This window comes from Elephantulus edwardii, unplaced genomic scaffold (genome assembly GCF_000299155.1).
Source record: "Elephantulus edwardii isolate Elephantulus edwardi_28Jun2011 unplaced genomic scaffold, EleEdw1.0 scaffold00015, whole genome shotgun sequence".
NCBI classification, from domain to species: Eukaryota; Metazoa; Chordata; class Mammalia; order Macroscelidea; family Macroscelididae; genus Elephantulus; species Elephantulus edwardii.
The window spans coordinates 17,404,640-17,423,306 of record NW_006399765.1 but is presented as its reverse complement, the minus strand read 5'-3'; the positions used below and the strand labels follow the sequence as shown (position 1 = coordinate 17,423,306).

Here is an 18,667-nt window from a genome sequence, read left to right as displayed (position 1 = left end):
CTGTAGGTCTGAGCACAATTCTAGTTCCTTTCAGCTCTACAGGAGAAAGATGGGCCAGGTCCTCCTGTGTGATTTACTGCCTCTGAAGACCTGCTGGGCAGTCAGTTATGAGTCAGTTCGGACTTGATGGCACACAGACACCACCACCATCAGAGCTGATGGGATGTAAGATCAGATAGACTAAACTGTAAGGCAGAATGGGCTATCAGGGCCCCAGGCTGCTTACAACAGGGTGCAAGTGGGCCTCCAGTGTCCCAAGCGTCTCCATAAGTAACATTTACTTTTCATTCATAGCAATCCATCCATCAATTAACAAGCTGCCATCAGACACTTGCTAACTCTCTTGTTACACAGATGCCACAAGCATCTCATTAGCACCTGTGATCCTCAGAACCACCCCGTAGAGTAAGCATCGTCCGCTTCATCTTACTTGAGGCTCAGAGAGGGAGAGTAACGAGCCCACCTCATTACAGCAGGGACCCCAGGACTCCAGCTTAGTGCTCTCACGTCAGCACCACGAGGAGGCAGATTCCGAGCCAGCTGGGGTGCTCGGCTCCCCAACAGGAAGCCCTTCCCTCCAGAACACTCCCAGCCCCTCAGCTTTACCAGAGCAGGCGTCCTTTCTTCTGGAGCTTCGAGACTGAGTCGTATTTGTCTTGCTGCCTTTTATAAAGTCTCCGAGTTCTAAATGGGCAAAGCCGCGAGTGAGATGGGAGAGCGAGCACGCGTGAGACCGACTTTTTATTATCCAGCCAGCGCAGGGGGAAACGACGGCCATAAATCTCCAGTTTTATGTGCTCCAGACATTCTACAGAGCCAGAGATGGCTTTTCAGCAATGCCGACGGTACATTAAAAGCTCATTTAGAAAAAAAAAAGCGCAAGCTCATTTCCCCCCAAACGTGGTACTGAATATGCACTCGGAGGAAGGAGCCATTACACCGAGCGGTGGCAAAGCAGCAGCTGAAGGTTGCATTCTCCTCCTGGCTGGGAGCAGGTCCCAGGGCTCTGACTCTGCTGAGCTTGGCGTCCTGCCCAGAAGGGAAGTTAAATGCCTGGCCCTTGTGCCCCTCTAGGCCAGGGGGGTCACGACTCCAATTAGGAGCCTGGCAGGGAGCGGTCAGGGTGGACGCCAGAGGGCACTCAAGTGAGCACAGAACATTACAAATCGGTTTGTGAATCCCAGCTGCAGGGGAGGTGGCTGAGCTCCGACAGGGGGCTCCACACGGGTGGGAGGCTTCACTGCTCTTGGGTTCAGCTGATGTCCTCTGCTCCCCACAGCCCCCACCTCCAGGAAGCCTTCCCCACTCGACCCTCTCCCAGCACTTCATCTCACACTCCAAATAACTCACACTTCCTGCTGTGTTGTTCACAAACAGGGATGGCTCTGCTCAGAGTTGGACAGATACAGTGGGTCTCAATATCAGCTCACTCCTTCTCTAGCTTGTTCATTTATTCACTCATTCACTAGACAGTTGTACAAAGTCAATAGTGCATGCTGGGGAGTCAGGCTTCTTGTTGCTGTTTGCCGTCCACTCAGAACCGACCCATAGCTGACTCTCTGCTGGGTTTTCAGAGGCAGTTAATCTCACAGGACACTGTCCATCCTTCTTCCTCGAAGCAGCTGCTGGCCTCGAACCGCATGCCTTTGTGATTGCAATACAGCTTCTTGCCACAAGCTGGATTAAAATCTTCCTGTCATCGTTTGATGGCCGTGTGCCCTTGGGTACTTTATGGACGTCTCTGGACCTCCATTTCTTCATCTGTAAAATGGCATCATCAATAACAGTACCTGTTTCTCAGGGTTGTTAAGAGGATTAAATGACATGACACATAGAAAGGGTGTTAAGTGGGTTCCAGACGCATAGTAAGCATTAGAGACCCTTAGCAGACGGTTCTTGTCATAGATAGTGCATCTGTGCACAGAGAGAATACAGGGCTGGAGAAGATGTGGCCTCCGCCCCCCAGAGGTCAAGACAAGGGCCCTGTGACCACAGCGAGCAGAAGCAGTGCTCCAGGGCTGTCCCATGCCTCCACCTGTGCATCTCAGTTCTTGCTGTGACTCTGTCACACCTTGGGCACCACTATTCCACATGGGCAGCCTGACTGATTGTAGTGGGTGCTGGCCACGAAGTCAAGAGGTCCTGGGTCGAGTGCTGGCTGCAGCCTCCTCCCAGCTAGGAGACTTTGGGTGAATACTCTTTGCTCACATCCACTCCATCAACAAACAGGTACGGAGTGTTCTATCTGGCAGGCTCTGGGCTAGATGAGGATGCTAGAGCAAGGTCCAGAGCCACTCAGTCTTCAGCTGTTCCAGACAGGCAGGACAGAAAGCTGTATAGATACCGCACACTTCCATCAATTCAGACCAATCCTATTTGTATTTGTTGTTCTGTAGCGTTGCATATCAACTGATTCGTAACTGGTCCTCCAGCAGATTTTCAGAGGCAGTAAATTGCATGCAGGAGATAGCCCATCTTTTTCCCACAGAGCAACTGGTGGATTTGAACTGTGTTCCTTTGGGTTGACATCATAACTCCTTACCTCTAAGCCACATTTTCATCATTTTTTTAAATGTTAATTCTGATTTTTCTAAAAATAGCATTAATTATTTTGGTTACTGACTTTTTGGCATCCTTTCAGATTTTGTACGAGAGTGGCTCACTTACCTCAGAGAATGACCATTTTTGGGGTCGGTTTTAATGTAGGAATAGGAGCTCGGCAGGCTGAGGAGAAGATTCTCCCAGGCAGGGGAACAGCACATGCTGGTGCTCAACCAGGAATGCTTTTGTACCTCCCCTCATCCACGTGGCATTGTCTGCACACATTTTTAATCGTTGTTATCACAACTCAGGGAGGCATTGCCCTAAATTGCTACTAAATAGCCCACAAATGGACTGGACAGTCCCAACAACAAAGAGCTATCTGGCTCCAAATGTCAGTTAGCAATGAGGCTGGAGAGCTCTGTGCAAAAGCACGACACCATGAAATATTATAGCATCTAGGACAGAGCAGGGTTTAGGGCTGCCATACATAGGGTCACTGAGAGTCGCAGGTGACTTGATGGCACACAACAACAACAACAATGCTACTTTAGCAATTTTTTTTTAGGGAGCACGGTGGCCTAGTGGCAAGAAGCTGTGCTACAATCCCAAAGGCACATGGTTCGAATCCACTAGCTGCTCCGCGGGAGAGCAGAATGGGTAATCTCCTCCCACGTGATTAACTGTCTCTGAAAACCTGCCAAAGGGTCACCTATGGGTCAGTTCCAACTCTGTGGTACACAACAACAACAACAACACTACTTTGGATTGCTTTCTTGACCTCTCTAAGCCTCAGTTTCTGCATCTGACAAATGGGGGTAACAATGGCTGTCTTGTGCTACTGTAACAGAGGTGCCATAAGTAGATGGCTTTAACAGAGGAAAAACTAGGAGGTTAGAAGTTCACATTCCAGCGGCAGCTCTAGGGGAAGGCTCCCCTCTCTGTCGGTTCTAGGCGAAGGGCCTTGTTCCCTTCAACATCCAGAGCGAACAATTCTTGACGACTTTCACGCAGTATAAGATACTTGGTCTTCCCTGTGCCAAGGAGCTTTCCAGCGCAAAGGACTTGGGTCCTAACCGATGCACTCCACTCCTGGCAATTCTCTTGGTGGTACTGGGGGTCCCCTGGCTCTGATTGATACTTCCTCCTTTCAGTTCTCCTACAACAGATGACACAGGCTGCATCCCAGAGACACTCCCCTTCAGCGAGTGGAACAGGGCTGTTATAGTGTACCAGTGGGATGTAACACCCTTAATCCTTTAACAACTTCTCCATATGGGAGATCATTATACAACCTTCACATTACATCAGCGTATGTGCATATTTTGGAGGGATACAATTCCTTCCATGATAAGAGCTTATGCCATACAGAGTTGTGAGCCTGTACACAGCAGGTGCTCAATAAATGTCAGTGTCTTCTTCTAGCCTTTGAACACACCCTGAATGTTAGAGCCAGCAGTTTTCAAAAGAGACGGTGTCCCGAGCTTCCAGAGAAAACTGGGACACGGAAAAGAACATGTTTTGTTCTCTCCCAGCCTTTCTTGTAGGGAGGAAAAAAAACCAACCAAAAAAAACCCAAACCAAAAAACCCCCGCAAACCAAGCCTCGCAGTCTTATCTCTCCACAAACGTGGGCCAGTTCACAGAGAACTTGCCCGTGTGTTAGCTTATCACTGGCTTGAGTTTTAACAGGGAGTGAATTTTTATGACCAAGTTATAAACCTTTGTAAAAAAGCCATTTTTTTAAAGTTAAAAAAAAACAAAACAAAAAAAAAACCCAGTCTGACAGATTCTTAACTACTATAGCTGCTAAATTAAGTATGAGGGATGGGGTGGGGGGTACGTGTGCAAAAGAAAACCCAAGTGCCCTAAGAGAGTTAGCGGAGGTAAAATAATGTTCATTAAAAATAGAAAAACAAACACACACACACAAAAATCTTTTGTGCTCAACTTCACCCTCGTACATCATAATGTTCCAGTAAAAGGCCATTTCCCCCTGAGATAATAAAAGAATTGAATTTTTCCTTATCGGTCATCTATTTTTCTAGCTGAAGCTATTACTCCCGCTCTGGGGTTGCTAGGCAACAAGAAATATTAATAGCAGCTTTTATTAGCTTAGCTTTTGCAGCCGGGTACCAGAATGAGAAAATGGGAAACATAAATGTGTTACATAAATCTTTCAACCTTTCAGAGCTGGTGTTAGTCTCTGTTTTCATAATGATTTATGAAAAGAAAAAGGAGTGTGGGATAAAAAAAAAAAAAGTCACAGTCCCCTGCAGGAGTGTTTGAAAATAAATAATTATAGCAGGGGAGCAAAAGCTGTTTAAAGACATTTTTTTCCCTGAGTTTTATAAATGTAAAAAGACATATTTCTTTCGTTTACTGCCAGGAAAGGCATAGAGAGAGAGTTTTATCCAGCTCCAATGAATATAAAGAAACCTCCCAGCCTCTGGTTACCCCCTCGTGGGCCCCTCCAAGGCCGCATTTAGGGGATCAATCTCCCCCACTGCCACTCTTAGAGGGAAATTAGACAAAATCCTGCAACCATGGAAAAAAGCCCAAGATGAGGTTCCCTTGTGGAGCCCTTTCTTCCACTGAGAGAGGTCCTTCTCCTCCCCTGCAGCACAGACGACTTGGGTCCTGGGCCTTTATTTTCTTGGAGGCAGGGGATTCTGACCTCTGCTGTTCTCAGGCCCTGAATCTGTCCCAGTGGAATGAAGTCACCTCTCTCCCCATCCCCATCCACCTCATTTTCTGACCTGCCTTTGCCAACACCCACCTCCTGGACTGTCCCCCTTAGAGAAACAGTCTGGTTACTGCTGCAGCAAAGCCAACTGGGATTCCCAGCAGGTCAAGATGGACCAAGTGGTGCAAGGCAGATGACCACCCCAGCCCCACAGGTCAGTCAACTGAATGAATGAATGAGCAGGGCACCTTACACTTACTGACCACCTACTATGCGTGCCACGCAATGGGCATAACCTTTACCTACATCTGATGGTGAAGCCTCCATCATTTCTGATGAGGCAAGTAACATTACTTGCATTTTACAGGTTAAAGAAACTGAGGCTCACGGAGAATGAAACCTTTTCTCTGGATAAAAAGGGTGGATAACAAATGGAAGAGCTTTGATTTTGGTTTTGAACTTGGGTTTTCATGACTTCAGTGCCCAGGCTTCTAACTACTAGGTCATCTGGATACCATGCCAGGGGGTGGAAAAAACCTAAACTAAAACAAGCATTTTCATGGTAGATTATAAGAAATGGCCATAAGTTCCTTCCCTCCTTACATCCAGACCTCTCTGCAATGAGAGGTTCTTATCCTTCAAGAGCCAGAGACTATTCCTCTACCCTTTGAATCCTGGCATGGCTGTGGGACTTGCTTTGAAGGACTGCTGTTGTTAGGTGCTGCTGAGTTGAGTACGACTCATAGCGACCCCATAAACAACAGATCTGAACCCTGTCCTATCCTGTGCCGTTCTCATCATCCCTGAAACATTTGAGCCCATTGCTGCAGACACTGTATCAATCTATCTCTCCTCTTCTTCTCTGACCCTCCACCTTTCCAAGCATGATGCCCCTTTCCAAGGAATAGCCTCTCCTAACAACATTCCCAAAGTACGTGCGTCGAAGCTTCACCACCCTTCATGCTAAGGTGCGCTCTGGTTTGGCCAATGGGATATTAGCAAATGTGACCCAAGTTGAAGTGTGAAAGGGTTGTACGGAGTCATACTATGTCTTGTTGTTCTTAGGAACCTGTGATTGTCAACACGTGAACAAGCCAGGCCAGGTCACTGTGTGATAAGAAGGCCATGGCCAAGTCCTCTTCCTTGCCCCAGCTGATGCAGACCGACCACCAACACCGGAGGAAGCCCGGGATGGATCATCAAACCCTAGTCAAGATGACCCCAAAGGCAGCTGAGTAAGTCCAGGTCAGAAGGATCTCCTTGCCAACCAACCCACAGGACTATGAGAAATTCTACCAGGTCACTGTTTTGGGGACTATTCAGTATTGGCATCAGGAGAAAGATGGGCAGTCTCCTCCCATAACCATTTACCGCTGGGAGTTGTCACTGACTTAACAGCAGCGAGTCTGAGTTTTAAGTATTGGGATGGTTCGCTACACAGCAAAAGCTCATGGCTACAATCATAAAACAAAAGCAATGCTACAGGAGGGGGATTAATCATTGGGTTGCACAATTTGATGAGGGGGGTTAACAATGTAGTCGAATTTTGTAAATAAACTAGTATAATTTTTTTTTTAAAGCACACTATGCATGAAATGCAATACAGTGAACCGGTTGGTGTAGTAGGTCTTTTATAGAGGTCTGGTGGCGGTGTCCTGGTTAAACAAACACTCAGCTGGTGACCCAAAGGTTGGCAGTCTGAACCCAGAAAAGACCTGCTCATCTGCTCCAGTCAAGTGGACAGCTTAGGAAACCCTGTGGGCAGGTCCACTCTGTCCCCCGGGACTGATAAGAGCTGGACCTGGCTCCATGACACTTAACAACAAAGGAGGTCTCTACTGCCCCCCTGTGGTGGAGAAGGACAGACACCAAGGGTTGGAGGTCGTTGGTCCCTGGGCCTCAGGGCTTGATGTCAACCTGTGAGAATCTAACAGGGACAGGACAAATCTCCTGCGGAAGGAGAGCTAAACCAAGAGCAGAGCAAGAAGGAGGAGGAATAAAGAAAAAACACACCAGACAACAGAAGGGGGTAGGGCCAGAAGGATGATTAAGGACTTTCTCGTCCCTAAGCTCATGGTTCTGCTCCCAAGCATTTAATCAGGGTTGCAGATTCTCGCCTGGGGGCTGTCTCTAAGCAAAGCGGTGAAATTCTCTCCCTTCCAACCACCAAACCAAGACCTCACCTAGGATACTGCCCAGGAGGCCAGTTCTCTCACCAGGATTAGGGGCCCAGGGTCGAGGCCTGGCCTTCTCCATGTGGGAAGAAGGACCAGTCCTGGCAAGACTCTTTGGGTTGGGGACCTCGAGCAGAAAGGTTCTGAAACAAGCACCCCGCACTCAGGACTCCTGGTCCCAGCCAACGGGATGTGAGCCTCCAGGCCAGTGGTGCGTGGTGTTCCAGTGAAGGCCTCTCCGTCCTCATCCACCTCGATGGGGGAGCTGACCGGACAATCCCATCTGTTGGTGAGTTCACCAGAGCTGGAGGTCCAATCTCTACTTCACAGAGCAAGACTGAGGTTGGGACAGAAACAGAGTCCAAGGTCCCAAAGACACCAAGCTCACTGCTGTCCAGTGGTTCAGATTTGCTCAGTGACCCTCCCTCAGGTTTTCAAGACTAGAAATGTCGATGGGAGAGATTGTCCATCTATCTCCCTCGGAGTGGTTGGTGCATTTGAACTTCTGACCTGTCAGTTAGCAGCCCACCATGTTACAAGCCATGCCGTCAGAGCACCAAGAAAGAGAAACCCAGAGAGCTGAAGCTGTGAGAAGACTTGAAGGACAGTTGTGTGTCTTCTCTGTGCTAACAGTCCACATTGTCCCAGTGGCTCAGAAGGAGATGGTCTAGGACAATTCCCTGTTTGTCCAATCATCATAATCCATGGGCAGTAGGGAAAACACTTGGCCTGAACACATTTTCCCCCCAGGCTCAGTCTCTACCTGCTTAAGGCTCTCCCAGAAGTTTCTCCGGTCCCACACGTCTTCCCAGGAACTTGTCCAAGAACTATGGAGTCATGCCCCTTCCCAGGATAATTCCATAATTCCTCTCCTGGCTAAGACCATAAGTTCAAGCATTTCCCAAGGACAACTCCAAAATAAATTATTTCAGACTTAACAGAAGCTGCTTAATAAATTCCACTCTTCTCGTTTCCTTGGGTATTTTAGAAACTGATTTATACATACAATATCTCTCTCAAAATGAGACAATCAACACAGGATAAAATTATTGAGTTATAAAAATAGGGGTCAGACAGAGGTGCAGTGCTTTAAATTAAACCGGCAAAATATATCTTTCATACTAAATTGACTCTTTTTGTCTTGGAAATGAATGTTTAATCAGTTAAGACGCTGGAGTCGAGGAAGAAGCCTTAAGCATATTTAATTTTGTAAAAGGGGCTCGATTCCAATACTTCATATGATTCCTGCCAGCATCCGTGTAGTTAAGGTACAATGGCTGGCTCCTGCACAAGTCCAGGGGGCTGAGTGGGCAGAGGCAGGGGACAGGAGGACACCATGGCCTTCTGAAGCAGAGCCAAGGGGCACCTGTCATTCTGAGATGTCTGTCACATGCCATGGCCTTACCCACTGCTCCAGGGACCCTCCTGACGCATCACAGGCTGTGTGGGCAGCTCCTGAGGCCCCCTGGCTATCAGCGTATCTTGTGCACTACCCGCCTCCTGGTGACCAATGGCTCCCTCCCCCGATTACCTGATAAAACTGAGAAGTGGATGGCAGGGGACACAGCGAGATCAAATTCTGGCTTTGCTATTATTAACAGCTTTTTTTAAAAAAAATTATTTTAATATTTTAAAAAATAATTTTAATGAACATTTACAGAGATTTTGGATTTTCATTCATTCATTGCTGCACTTCTCTCCCTGCCCAGCCCTCCCCGCCCTGCCCCCCTCCCCCGGCCCCAGCTTGCTGCTCTCTTTGAAAAGTAAAAGAAAGACTCCCTCCCTGGTACACAGTCCCCCCAGCACCCCTCCCACCACCCCAAGTACATTCCACTATGCAACCTTAATTGTGGACTCTTGTGATAATCATAATACCATATCATACATAGCTTTTAAATTATTCTCTCCCTCATCTGTTTCAGTGCAGTATACACAATTGATCCAGTTTTTCTCAGTCTTACCCCAACCCTGCTATCAGTCCCATTTTGCAGCAGTGGCACCATGCAGTATTTGTCCTTTTGCGACTGAGATATTTCACTCAGCATACTGTCCTCCAGGGTCACCCATTTTGAATAATATTGCCTGAGTTCCTTGTTTTTCAATGCAGCGTAGTATTCCATTGTGTGAATATACCAGAGCTGCTCTAGCCATTCCTTTTAAACCACCCCCACACACAACACAACTCAGCTCACTGTTCTGGAGTTGGTCCGGACACTTAGCAGCTCCACTTCAGGTTTCCAGGCTGGAAGTCTCCACGAGAGGAGGCTGCCTGTCTTTGTCCCCAAGAGCTGCTGGGGAGGGACAGCAGCCAGAGACATGGAGCCTTTGGGTCAGCTGTGTCTTGCTACAGACTGTACCACTTAATAGCTATGTGTTAATTCATTCATGAAATACATGGAGGATCCTCTAGGATGCAGACTATCACTTTCCAAGGACGTGAAAAACCTCACAGCTGAGCCCGGTGTCGCTTTTGGGTACGTGTGGCATCGTGCATACACCTTATCAGAGCATTTACTACAGCTTATAAAAAAACAGTATGCACACTTGACTTATCTCACCATCTGCACTGGCATCTCATGGGCATTCTCACGGGCATCCTGCACATCTGGAGTCCAGAACAATGCCTAATACTTGGCAGACAACTCAATACCAGCTATCGCATGGTGGGTAGAAAATATATATATATATATACACACACACACACACACAAAAGACACACACATGTAAGACATCTGGAATCTGCAAATATTCCTTTAACTGGAAAAGAGTGCCCTGATTTTCTTGCAGGTTTGGTTAAGGTAAGGATCTTTGGTGCAACCTCTGTGGAAGGTGGTGTGACGCTTTCTCAAAAAGTTGTAAATAGAAATACCATTTGACTCAGCAATTCCACTACTGGGAATATACCCTAAAGAGACCATAACTGCCACCCAAGCAGATATATGCACACTCATGTTTATTGTGGCTTTGTTCACAATAGCAAGGAGTTGGAAACAACCTAAGTGCCCATCAACAAACGAATGGATAAAGAAGCTGTGGCATATTCACACGATGGAATATTATGCTGCGTTGAAAAAAAGGAACTCATGTAATATTATTCAAAACGGGTGACCCTGGAGGACATTATGCTGAGTGAAGTATCTGAGTGAAGAAAAATACTGCATGGTGCCAAGGTTGTAAAACAGGACTGACAACGGAGTTGAGGGAAGACTGAGAAAGATGGGTTCAATAATGTATACTGCATTGAAACAGATGAGGGAGAAAACGGTTTAAAAGGGATATGTGACTAGGTATTATTGTCATGACAGGAGTCCAGAGCAAAGGCTGCATAGTGGAGTGGACCTGGGGGGAGGGATTGTAAAACAATGGGGGAACTTTTCTTTTACTTTTCAAAGAGAAGAGTGTATTGGGGGGGAGGGTTGTGAGGGGAGAAAAGTGCAACAATGAGTGAATGGAAATCCAAAGTCTCTGTAAATTTTCATTAAAATTAATGAAAGAAAGATAAGGATCTTGAAATGGGAGAGACTGTCCTAGATTAACCAGTGAGCCCTCAATGACACCACAAGTATCTTTACAAAAAGGACAGAAGACAGTTTAATAACCAGAGAGGAGAAGGTGGCATGAAGCCAGAGCCGAGACTGGAATGATGCAGCCACAAGCCAAGCGACACCTGGAGCCACCAGAAGCTGGAGCAGGCAACACCCACTCTGCCCTGGAGACGCCACAGCGAGCGTTGAGTCGGCCAACGTCTCAACTCCGAGCCCACGGTGCTGACTTTGGTCTTCTGCCCGCTAGACCTGAGAAAGAAGAGCTTTCTGCTGTTTTGAGCTAAAAGTCTGAGGTCGTTCATTACAACAGCCGCAGGAAATGAATACAACCACCCCTGCCTTTGAGTTTCGCTTTTTTGGTTTTATAGCAATGCTAGCCTTCCTCGCTTCTCAGGAACACGTATGAGAAATATTTGTAGAACCCGACAAATGTGCTTCTGTACAGCCCAACACTCCTCTTTGCAGGACACTGCTAGTGTACATACACATTCTTACCTGGTGTTCTCAGTGGGTCTGGCGGCCCTCCTGTGGGTAACTGGGCTTGGCTTATCTCTCGTTACATAACAAGAGAATATAAAAGTCATCAAACTCACGTGAGTTCTCACTAATGGAAGAATGAAAGCTATCTGAGTTGGTGAAGCGTCTTAAACAGAGCTCGTTTTAAAGAAATCTCTTTGCAGAGTGCCTATTTGGATGGAGCCCAACAGCAGCATTTCCTAGGAAGGGTTACTAGGGGGTTGTTGGTGATAAAGGGAGAACACGCACGATGATTATCAGGTGGCCCCGCACGTGCATCTGAGCATCTGTAAGGTCAGTTCCTTTAGAGAAATAGGATTTTTTTGGAAAACACTGCAATTTAGTTGTGGGGGAGATTTATTTTTATTTCAAATATTAATAACTGCAAATATTCTCTGATTGCCTCTTCTCTGGCAGAAATTGGCTAAGGTTTTACATGCGTATTTCAAATGCTCTGAGAGATTGTGGGCACTGTTATGACTCTCAAGGCAGAGAAACCAAAGATTGGGAGGAGGTGGGTTTGCAAGGAAGGTCCATGGGGGACTTCAGAGGCCACAGATTAGGCCTTCCTGTTAGCACAGAATTCAAGGGATCTGGTGGCATCGTGCATTGCTTGTTGTGCTGTTCACTGAAAGGCTGGTGGCTCAAATCCACTTGTGAGACAAAGATGAGATCACCTCCTCCCATAAATATTTACAGCCTCAGAAATACGATGGAGGGTCACCTTGAGTTGGAACCAACTTAAGAATGGTAGGTATGGGGGGTTTTGGTTTGGTATGAGATTTAAGACATTTATGACCCAGACCTGGCTTGGATCTTTCACTTCTTAGCCTTTTCCTGGCCTCAGTTTTTTTTCTGTCCAGCCAAAGGGGAGAAAAATCCCATGCTAGTCCCCATGCACAGCACGAACCCGCTCACCATGTTTTGTACATGCTGTTCCATTGATAGGAAGGTCCCTTCCTGCTTTTTTCCACTGGCATTTTGGCAACTTCTGTCTGCCAAATTTCTACTCATTCCATAAATCTCAAGTCAATAATCATATTCTCCCCAACAGGTTAAGCAAGACACATTAAAAAAAATTTTACATGGTTCCATTTATATAAAATGCCCCAAATTGGCAAACGTGACAGAAAGTAGATTAGTGGTTGCCTAGAGTTTTGTGGAGGTGGGGGAGTGCGGGATGATGGCTAAGGGGAACAGGGTGATGGCTGCACCACTTTGTGGATATTCTAAAAGGCCACAAAATTGTACTCTTTAACCAAGTGACTTAAAGAGTTAAATTCAGTGACTATATCTCAGTAACACTGTTAAGAATTTTTTACAAAAACTCATTGCCATGGAATCTGAGCTAATCATAGCTGACAGTCCACTGGGTTTCCGAGGCTGTAAATGGCACAAGAGTGGATGGTCCATCTTCCATCCACGAAGCTGCCGGTGGATTCCAACTGCCAGCAAGGTCTAGACTTTGGTTTAGCAGCACTGCCTACCGACCGTACCACCAGGGCTCCATTACAAGATAAGACTACACTAAAAATAGAAACCCATTAAGGTATTGCAAACAGACCTCGAGACGCTGGAAGTGTGAAGGCATTAACTCGTCTCCATGTCCACCCCCAGTGTTCTTCAGATCCTCCTACGGGGAGCCACCCAAACCAGGCACTACCTGTGAGCGAAGGGCGTGGCCCTCAACACTGAAGGGGAGCAGGGGCATTCGGCTCCCTCGCAATCTATAGCCCCTGTGTCCTGCTGGACCCATCGCGGAGGATGAGGACTTACCGTGGGCAGTTGGCCTGACAACAGGTGGCTGTCCTGGGCCAGCATGTTGGACACCATGATGGCCGGGAGGTCCATGGCCTGGTAGGAGTAGGCAGGGAGCAGACCGTTGGGTGCAAGGCCGTGGCACAGCGAGTGGTAGCTGGCTTCGTGGTCCCCCAGGTGCAGGAGGGATGGCTCTGGGAGGTTTGGGGGTGTTATAGGGGGGATCTCATAGTCTTCGTTGGTCTCGTTCTGGCTGTTATAAGTCTACAACATCAAAAGGACATGCCTTGGGTTAGAGTCATTTACCTGCAAAAAACATCCAACATTACCAATAACAAGAATGATAATGACCCCTTGGCACAAAGGAGAAAGAATGATCCCTCTGTAAGGCAAAGGGTCAAGGTAGACCTCCGATCTGGTCTCCCGTACCATGTTCAGATGGATGCTCCCTCCAACTCAAGGTTCTTTTTCTATACACAAAATCTTGGTCTTCTGGAGAGTGGAGGGAGGCCAGAGCCTATCTATCTATGGCTCTCTGTTTTTCACCCGATACGGCCACTACAATGGAGCCACTCTTCCTTCCCCACGCATTTTACACAGGGAAGACTCATGATCAAGGAGCAAAGTTGTCTGTCCAAGGTTAGCAGAAGTGCTGGGACCAGAGAAGAAGGACCCTGAAATGGACTGACTCAGTGACTGGTGTAATGGAGCTAGATGTGCAGAGACAATGAAATTGGCTCAAGACAGAGCAGGGTTCAGAGCTGTTGTACAGAGGGTTATTATTCGTCAGAGTCAACTTGATGGCACATAAAAACAACAAACAACATTCTGATCCTTGCCTGGCGGTCATGACAAGGATTCTGGGAGTCTGGTTCCTCAGTCCTTAGAATCAGCTTTGCATCATGGCCAAGTTCAAAGTCTAGGTATCTAGAAACAGGGTTGGGTCAACCTTGTTATTGGATGAGCTTGCAACAGAAAGCTGCAACGGTTATTCTATTTTTGTTTTAATTTCTCTAACTCTGCATATTAGCTTCTTGTTGTTGCAGTAACAAATGACAAATTGAAAACAACATTAATTTATTATCTTACAGCTTCTGGCAGTCAGAAGGAAAAAAAATCACAACAGGTATTTGGGGTTACAGTTGAGGTGCCAGCAGGGTGTCATTCCTTCTGCTGGTTTGCGGGGAGAATGTTTTCCTTGCCTTTTCTAGCTACAAGAGGGTAGTCACATTCTTTGTTTTCTGGCTCCTTATTCCATTGTCAGAGGAAATCACTCCGATCTCTGCTTCTATCATCACATCTTCTCTTGTTCCCTCTCTTAAAAGGACTCTCATAACTGCCTTGGGCTCACCCAGATAATCCAAGCGATCTGGAGACACAGAGAGCGGCAGACCCAGAGAAAAGGCAGCCATGTGAAGATGGAAGCAGAGACAGGGGGATGCACCTTAATCTAAGGACACCAAGGACTGAGGAGAACCACTGGTACCTGGGAGAGAAGCATGGGACACACTGTCCCTCAGAACCTTCTGGAAGAAATCAACCTGGCCAACACCTTGATTTCAGACTTGTGACTGATGGCCAAATCCATGAGATAATACATTTGTGTTGTTTTAAGTCAGCCCCTTGAGGTAATCTGTTATGGCAGTTGTAGAAGTTAATGTTCCTGCTGTGAGTTTCAGAGACGCTGAGAGACTTGCTCAAGGACACACAGCAAGCACACAGCTGCATCCTGGCTCAGTGCCCCACACCCCTTTGTAGCCAGTGTGCTGTTCCTAGCTACTCTGCCACAGGTCTGTGTGCCAGCCAGGGCGTGATGTCTGTTTTCAGCCTGGCCCCTGGGATGGGGAGAATCAGCCACAGCATCATATAATTCCAGAAAGCAGTCCCACTTCTGGTCTTCACATTCAGAGTCACCTCCTCCGGAAGGCCACTCATCCTGAGGACAGACTCCCCTGCTCTGACTCCCCACCTGCACCCCCTTGTGTGGGTCCTCCATCATATTCATTTTTCCTTGCAATTATTCCTGACTCTTACCTTTCCCAAGTGCACTTCCACCCTTTGCCAGATGCTAGGCTCTGTGAGGGCAAGAATCAGTCCTCCAGTACCAAGCATCGAGGCTGGTACATAGTAGGCGCTCAAACAGATGTTTGTATTTTAATATGCCCAAGACTCTAGGTTTATGCTTTTCCTAGGTGCTTCCAAAAGGAGGTGTGGTAGCCTAGTGCATAATGTGTTGGGCTCCTAACCAAGAGGCTGGTGGTTCAAATCCACGAGTGGCTCTATGACAGAAAGATAGGTAGCCTCCTCCAATAAAATGCACAGCTTTGGAAACCCACTGGATAGTCTCCATGAGTTGGACACGACTCCAGGTAACTGAATCGGTGATGCCAGGTCTGTGTGTGCTTCCCCACTGACTTCATAAGTACTTCAGTTACCCCTGTTCACCACTGTCAAGCATCAACCCCTAAAGGCTCCCAGCACCTCATATAGGGGCTGACACACAGTAGGTACCCAGTGAATACTAAATGAATCCACCAGCCCAGACCTTCCTTTTAGAAAACAAAAACTTCAAGGCATTGGAACCCGCCCAGTCAACAAGAAGCCTTTGGGGAAAATAAGCATATGCTGTATCAAAATATTGGAATAACACAATTATGACAATTCATTTAAAGAGGCAATTAGCAGACTTAAAAATAACTAAACATGCAAACACATGCATTCTTCTTCTGCACACAGTCAAATTCTAAGTGCACGACATACACACACCAAGGCCTTCTATCTGAGCGCCAACTGTGTGTGTGGGCTCCCGGGCTTGGCCAGTCACACACATGCACCATTTCACCCGCACGCATTCGGCAAAGAAGTGACTATCATGCCCATCTTGCAGATAAGAAAGATGAGATTTAGTGAGTACGACTGTCACACAGTTGGTAAGGCTTAATGGGGATTCAAACGCAAGTCTTCAGACTCTGACTTGGTATTTTCCTACACGAGATAAGATGCTTTTTCAAGATTTCACACTTCCTTCATTAAAGATACTGGCCACTAATTCACCCTCTAGCATTCTCATGAAAATAGAGAAGCCAAGTTGTAAGAGCTCCAGAAGATAAAAAAAGCATTAGTAAAACCTTCCAAGAAAAAAAAAATCTTGAAATAGCAGTCTCATATTTCTTCTCTTTTTTCTCAAACTCACTCCAGTCACAATTCTATCTCATCATCCACTAAAGTTGCTTTGTGAAGGTTACCAAAGGCTTCCAGGTTACCAGATTCAACGCTCAGTCTCCATCCTCATCTGACCATCTTTGTTTTTAATTTATTAATTTATTCTTTTTATGTGTGTACCATCAAATTGGATCTGACTGGTACAGGAGGTGATTGTTCCTCCTTCTTTAGCAGAGGTGGATTTGAACTGCGCACCTCTGGGATTGCAGTGCAGTTTCCTGCCACTAGGCCACCAGAGCTCGCCTCATCTGACCATCTTACTTAACCTTCTCAATGACATGTCATGATGGGTTACTCCCTCCTGGAAATACACTTCTTCACTTGGCTTCAGGAAGACCACAGAGGTTGATCTTGCAATATCACAGGTCATTTCTTCTCCATCTCCTTAGCTGGTCCCCCATTCCTGCCCTCAGTCTATCAATGACAACACGTTTCAGAACTCAAATCTTAGACCCCTTTCAATATGCTCACTCTGTTGGTGATCTCATTTGGCTTTACAGTTTTCATTTTACTAATGCTATTGACTCCCCAATTCACATCTCCAATTCGGACTTCCTTCAACTGTAGACTCATATATACCACTGTCAACTGACATGTGTATTTGGATTTTAATGGCCACCTTCAACTTAACATGCCCAAAAGAGAAGTTGCTTCTCCCACAGTCTTAGCTACCTTGTTGTTAGATGCTGTCAAGGCAATAATAATAAGAGCAACCTATGAACAACAGAGCAAAGTCATACCCTATCCTGAACCATCCCGAAGAGAAAGAATATTCTGTTAACGAATTCTTTCTGAAATAATACTGAGAGCTAACAGCACACAATGAAAAGTGAACAGGACGCCAGAAAGAGTGAGCTAAGGATAAAGAAAAGATCCACAATTTCAATTAATTCAGGATAGTTGCTGGTAAAGCCCTCAACAAAATGGATTGACATGTGACTGTAACAGTGGGCTCAAGTGTGCTGAAAATGGTGAGAATGGTACAGGGCGGTCGACTTGAGGGCACGTAACAACAACAACGATAATAATTAGACAACTGTTGAATTTAAGGTGGTTGTTGAATAAAGATTCCTAAAACAGAAGAGGTATAAGATTATATGATGCATGTTGTTGTTGTTATGTGCTGTCGAGTTGCCTGCAACTCACAGTGACCCTATGTACACACCAGCTTTGAAGCCTACCCTGCCCTGAGCCAGTCTCACTGCCTCCGACACACCTACCCCACTGCCTTAGTTTACTGTATCAGTCGACCTCATGCAGGTCTTCCTCTCCTGTGCTGTCCTTCCACCTTTCCAAGCATGATGTCTGTCTCCAAGGATTGGTCCCACTTGGTCACACTGTCCAAATTATGTAGAACAGAGCTTCAAAATCCTAGCCTCCAAGGAGAAACCTGGTTTCACCCTCTCCAAGACAGACCTATTTGTTATCTTGGTGGTCCATGGTATGTTCAAGACTCTTCTCCAGCACCATAACTCAGAGGTATCAATTCTTCTATCATCCTTAGTCATTATCCACCTCTCTGAAGTCATAACAAGTAATTACGAAGACCATGGACTGGATCAGGTGCACCTTAGCCTCTAGACTGACATCATTCCCAAATTGAAAGTCTAGAGGGTTTAAACCAGAAGCAATCTCTCTCTTAATTTTAAAGATACTGACTGTTCATATTGTCAGAAAACTAGAAATTGATACATGTTTGTTACATTTTAAGGCAAAACTACTCAAAATATAGAAATAAAGAACAGAAATTCCACATTATTAAAGGAATATAGAAAAAGAATCTAGGATTTAACTAATCTAATAAATACCTGAAAAGGAAATATAAAAATAAACTAGGAAATACAGTAAAAGAGAGCCTACATAAGACTAAATATCCTCATATTCTTATTGTCATTGAATCAGCTCATTGTTTCAGAGACTGTAAACCACACAGGAGGAAACTGACCAGCTTTCTCCCACAGAGCAGCTGGTGGATTTGAACTGCCTGCCTTTGGATTGATAGTGTCAAACCCTACATTAAACCGTCGAGTCAGACCAGCACATAGCTGACCTTCGAGTGGGTTTTCAGAAGCTGTATATCAGGGGGTGAGAACTGCCTATTGCTCTCCCACGGAGCAGTTGCTGGATTCGAACCCTGAGCCTATGAGTTGGCAGCACAACCTCATACCAATACTTAAATTCCATTATTAAAAGATTTTTAAAAGTGAATATTTTTTAAAATTTTAT

General features: G+C 46.2%; 1 protein-coding gene across 2 annotated transcripts in view; it reads right to left on the bottom strand.

Annotated features, from left to right (window-relative positions):
* Window positions 1–18,667, bottom strand: part of TOX2 (TOX high mobility group box family member 2) — a 114,872-nt gene that overhangs the window by 35,582 nt on the left and 60,623 nt on the right. For both annotated transcript variants that reach the window (XM_006881540.1, XM_006881541.1), the window contains one exon: window positions 13,238–13,483. In XM_006881540.1, coding sequence (XP_006881602.1) covers window positions 13,238–13,483 — 246 coding nt within the window. The remainder of the gene's footprint in view (window positions 1–13,237; window positions 13,484–18,667) is intronic.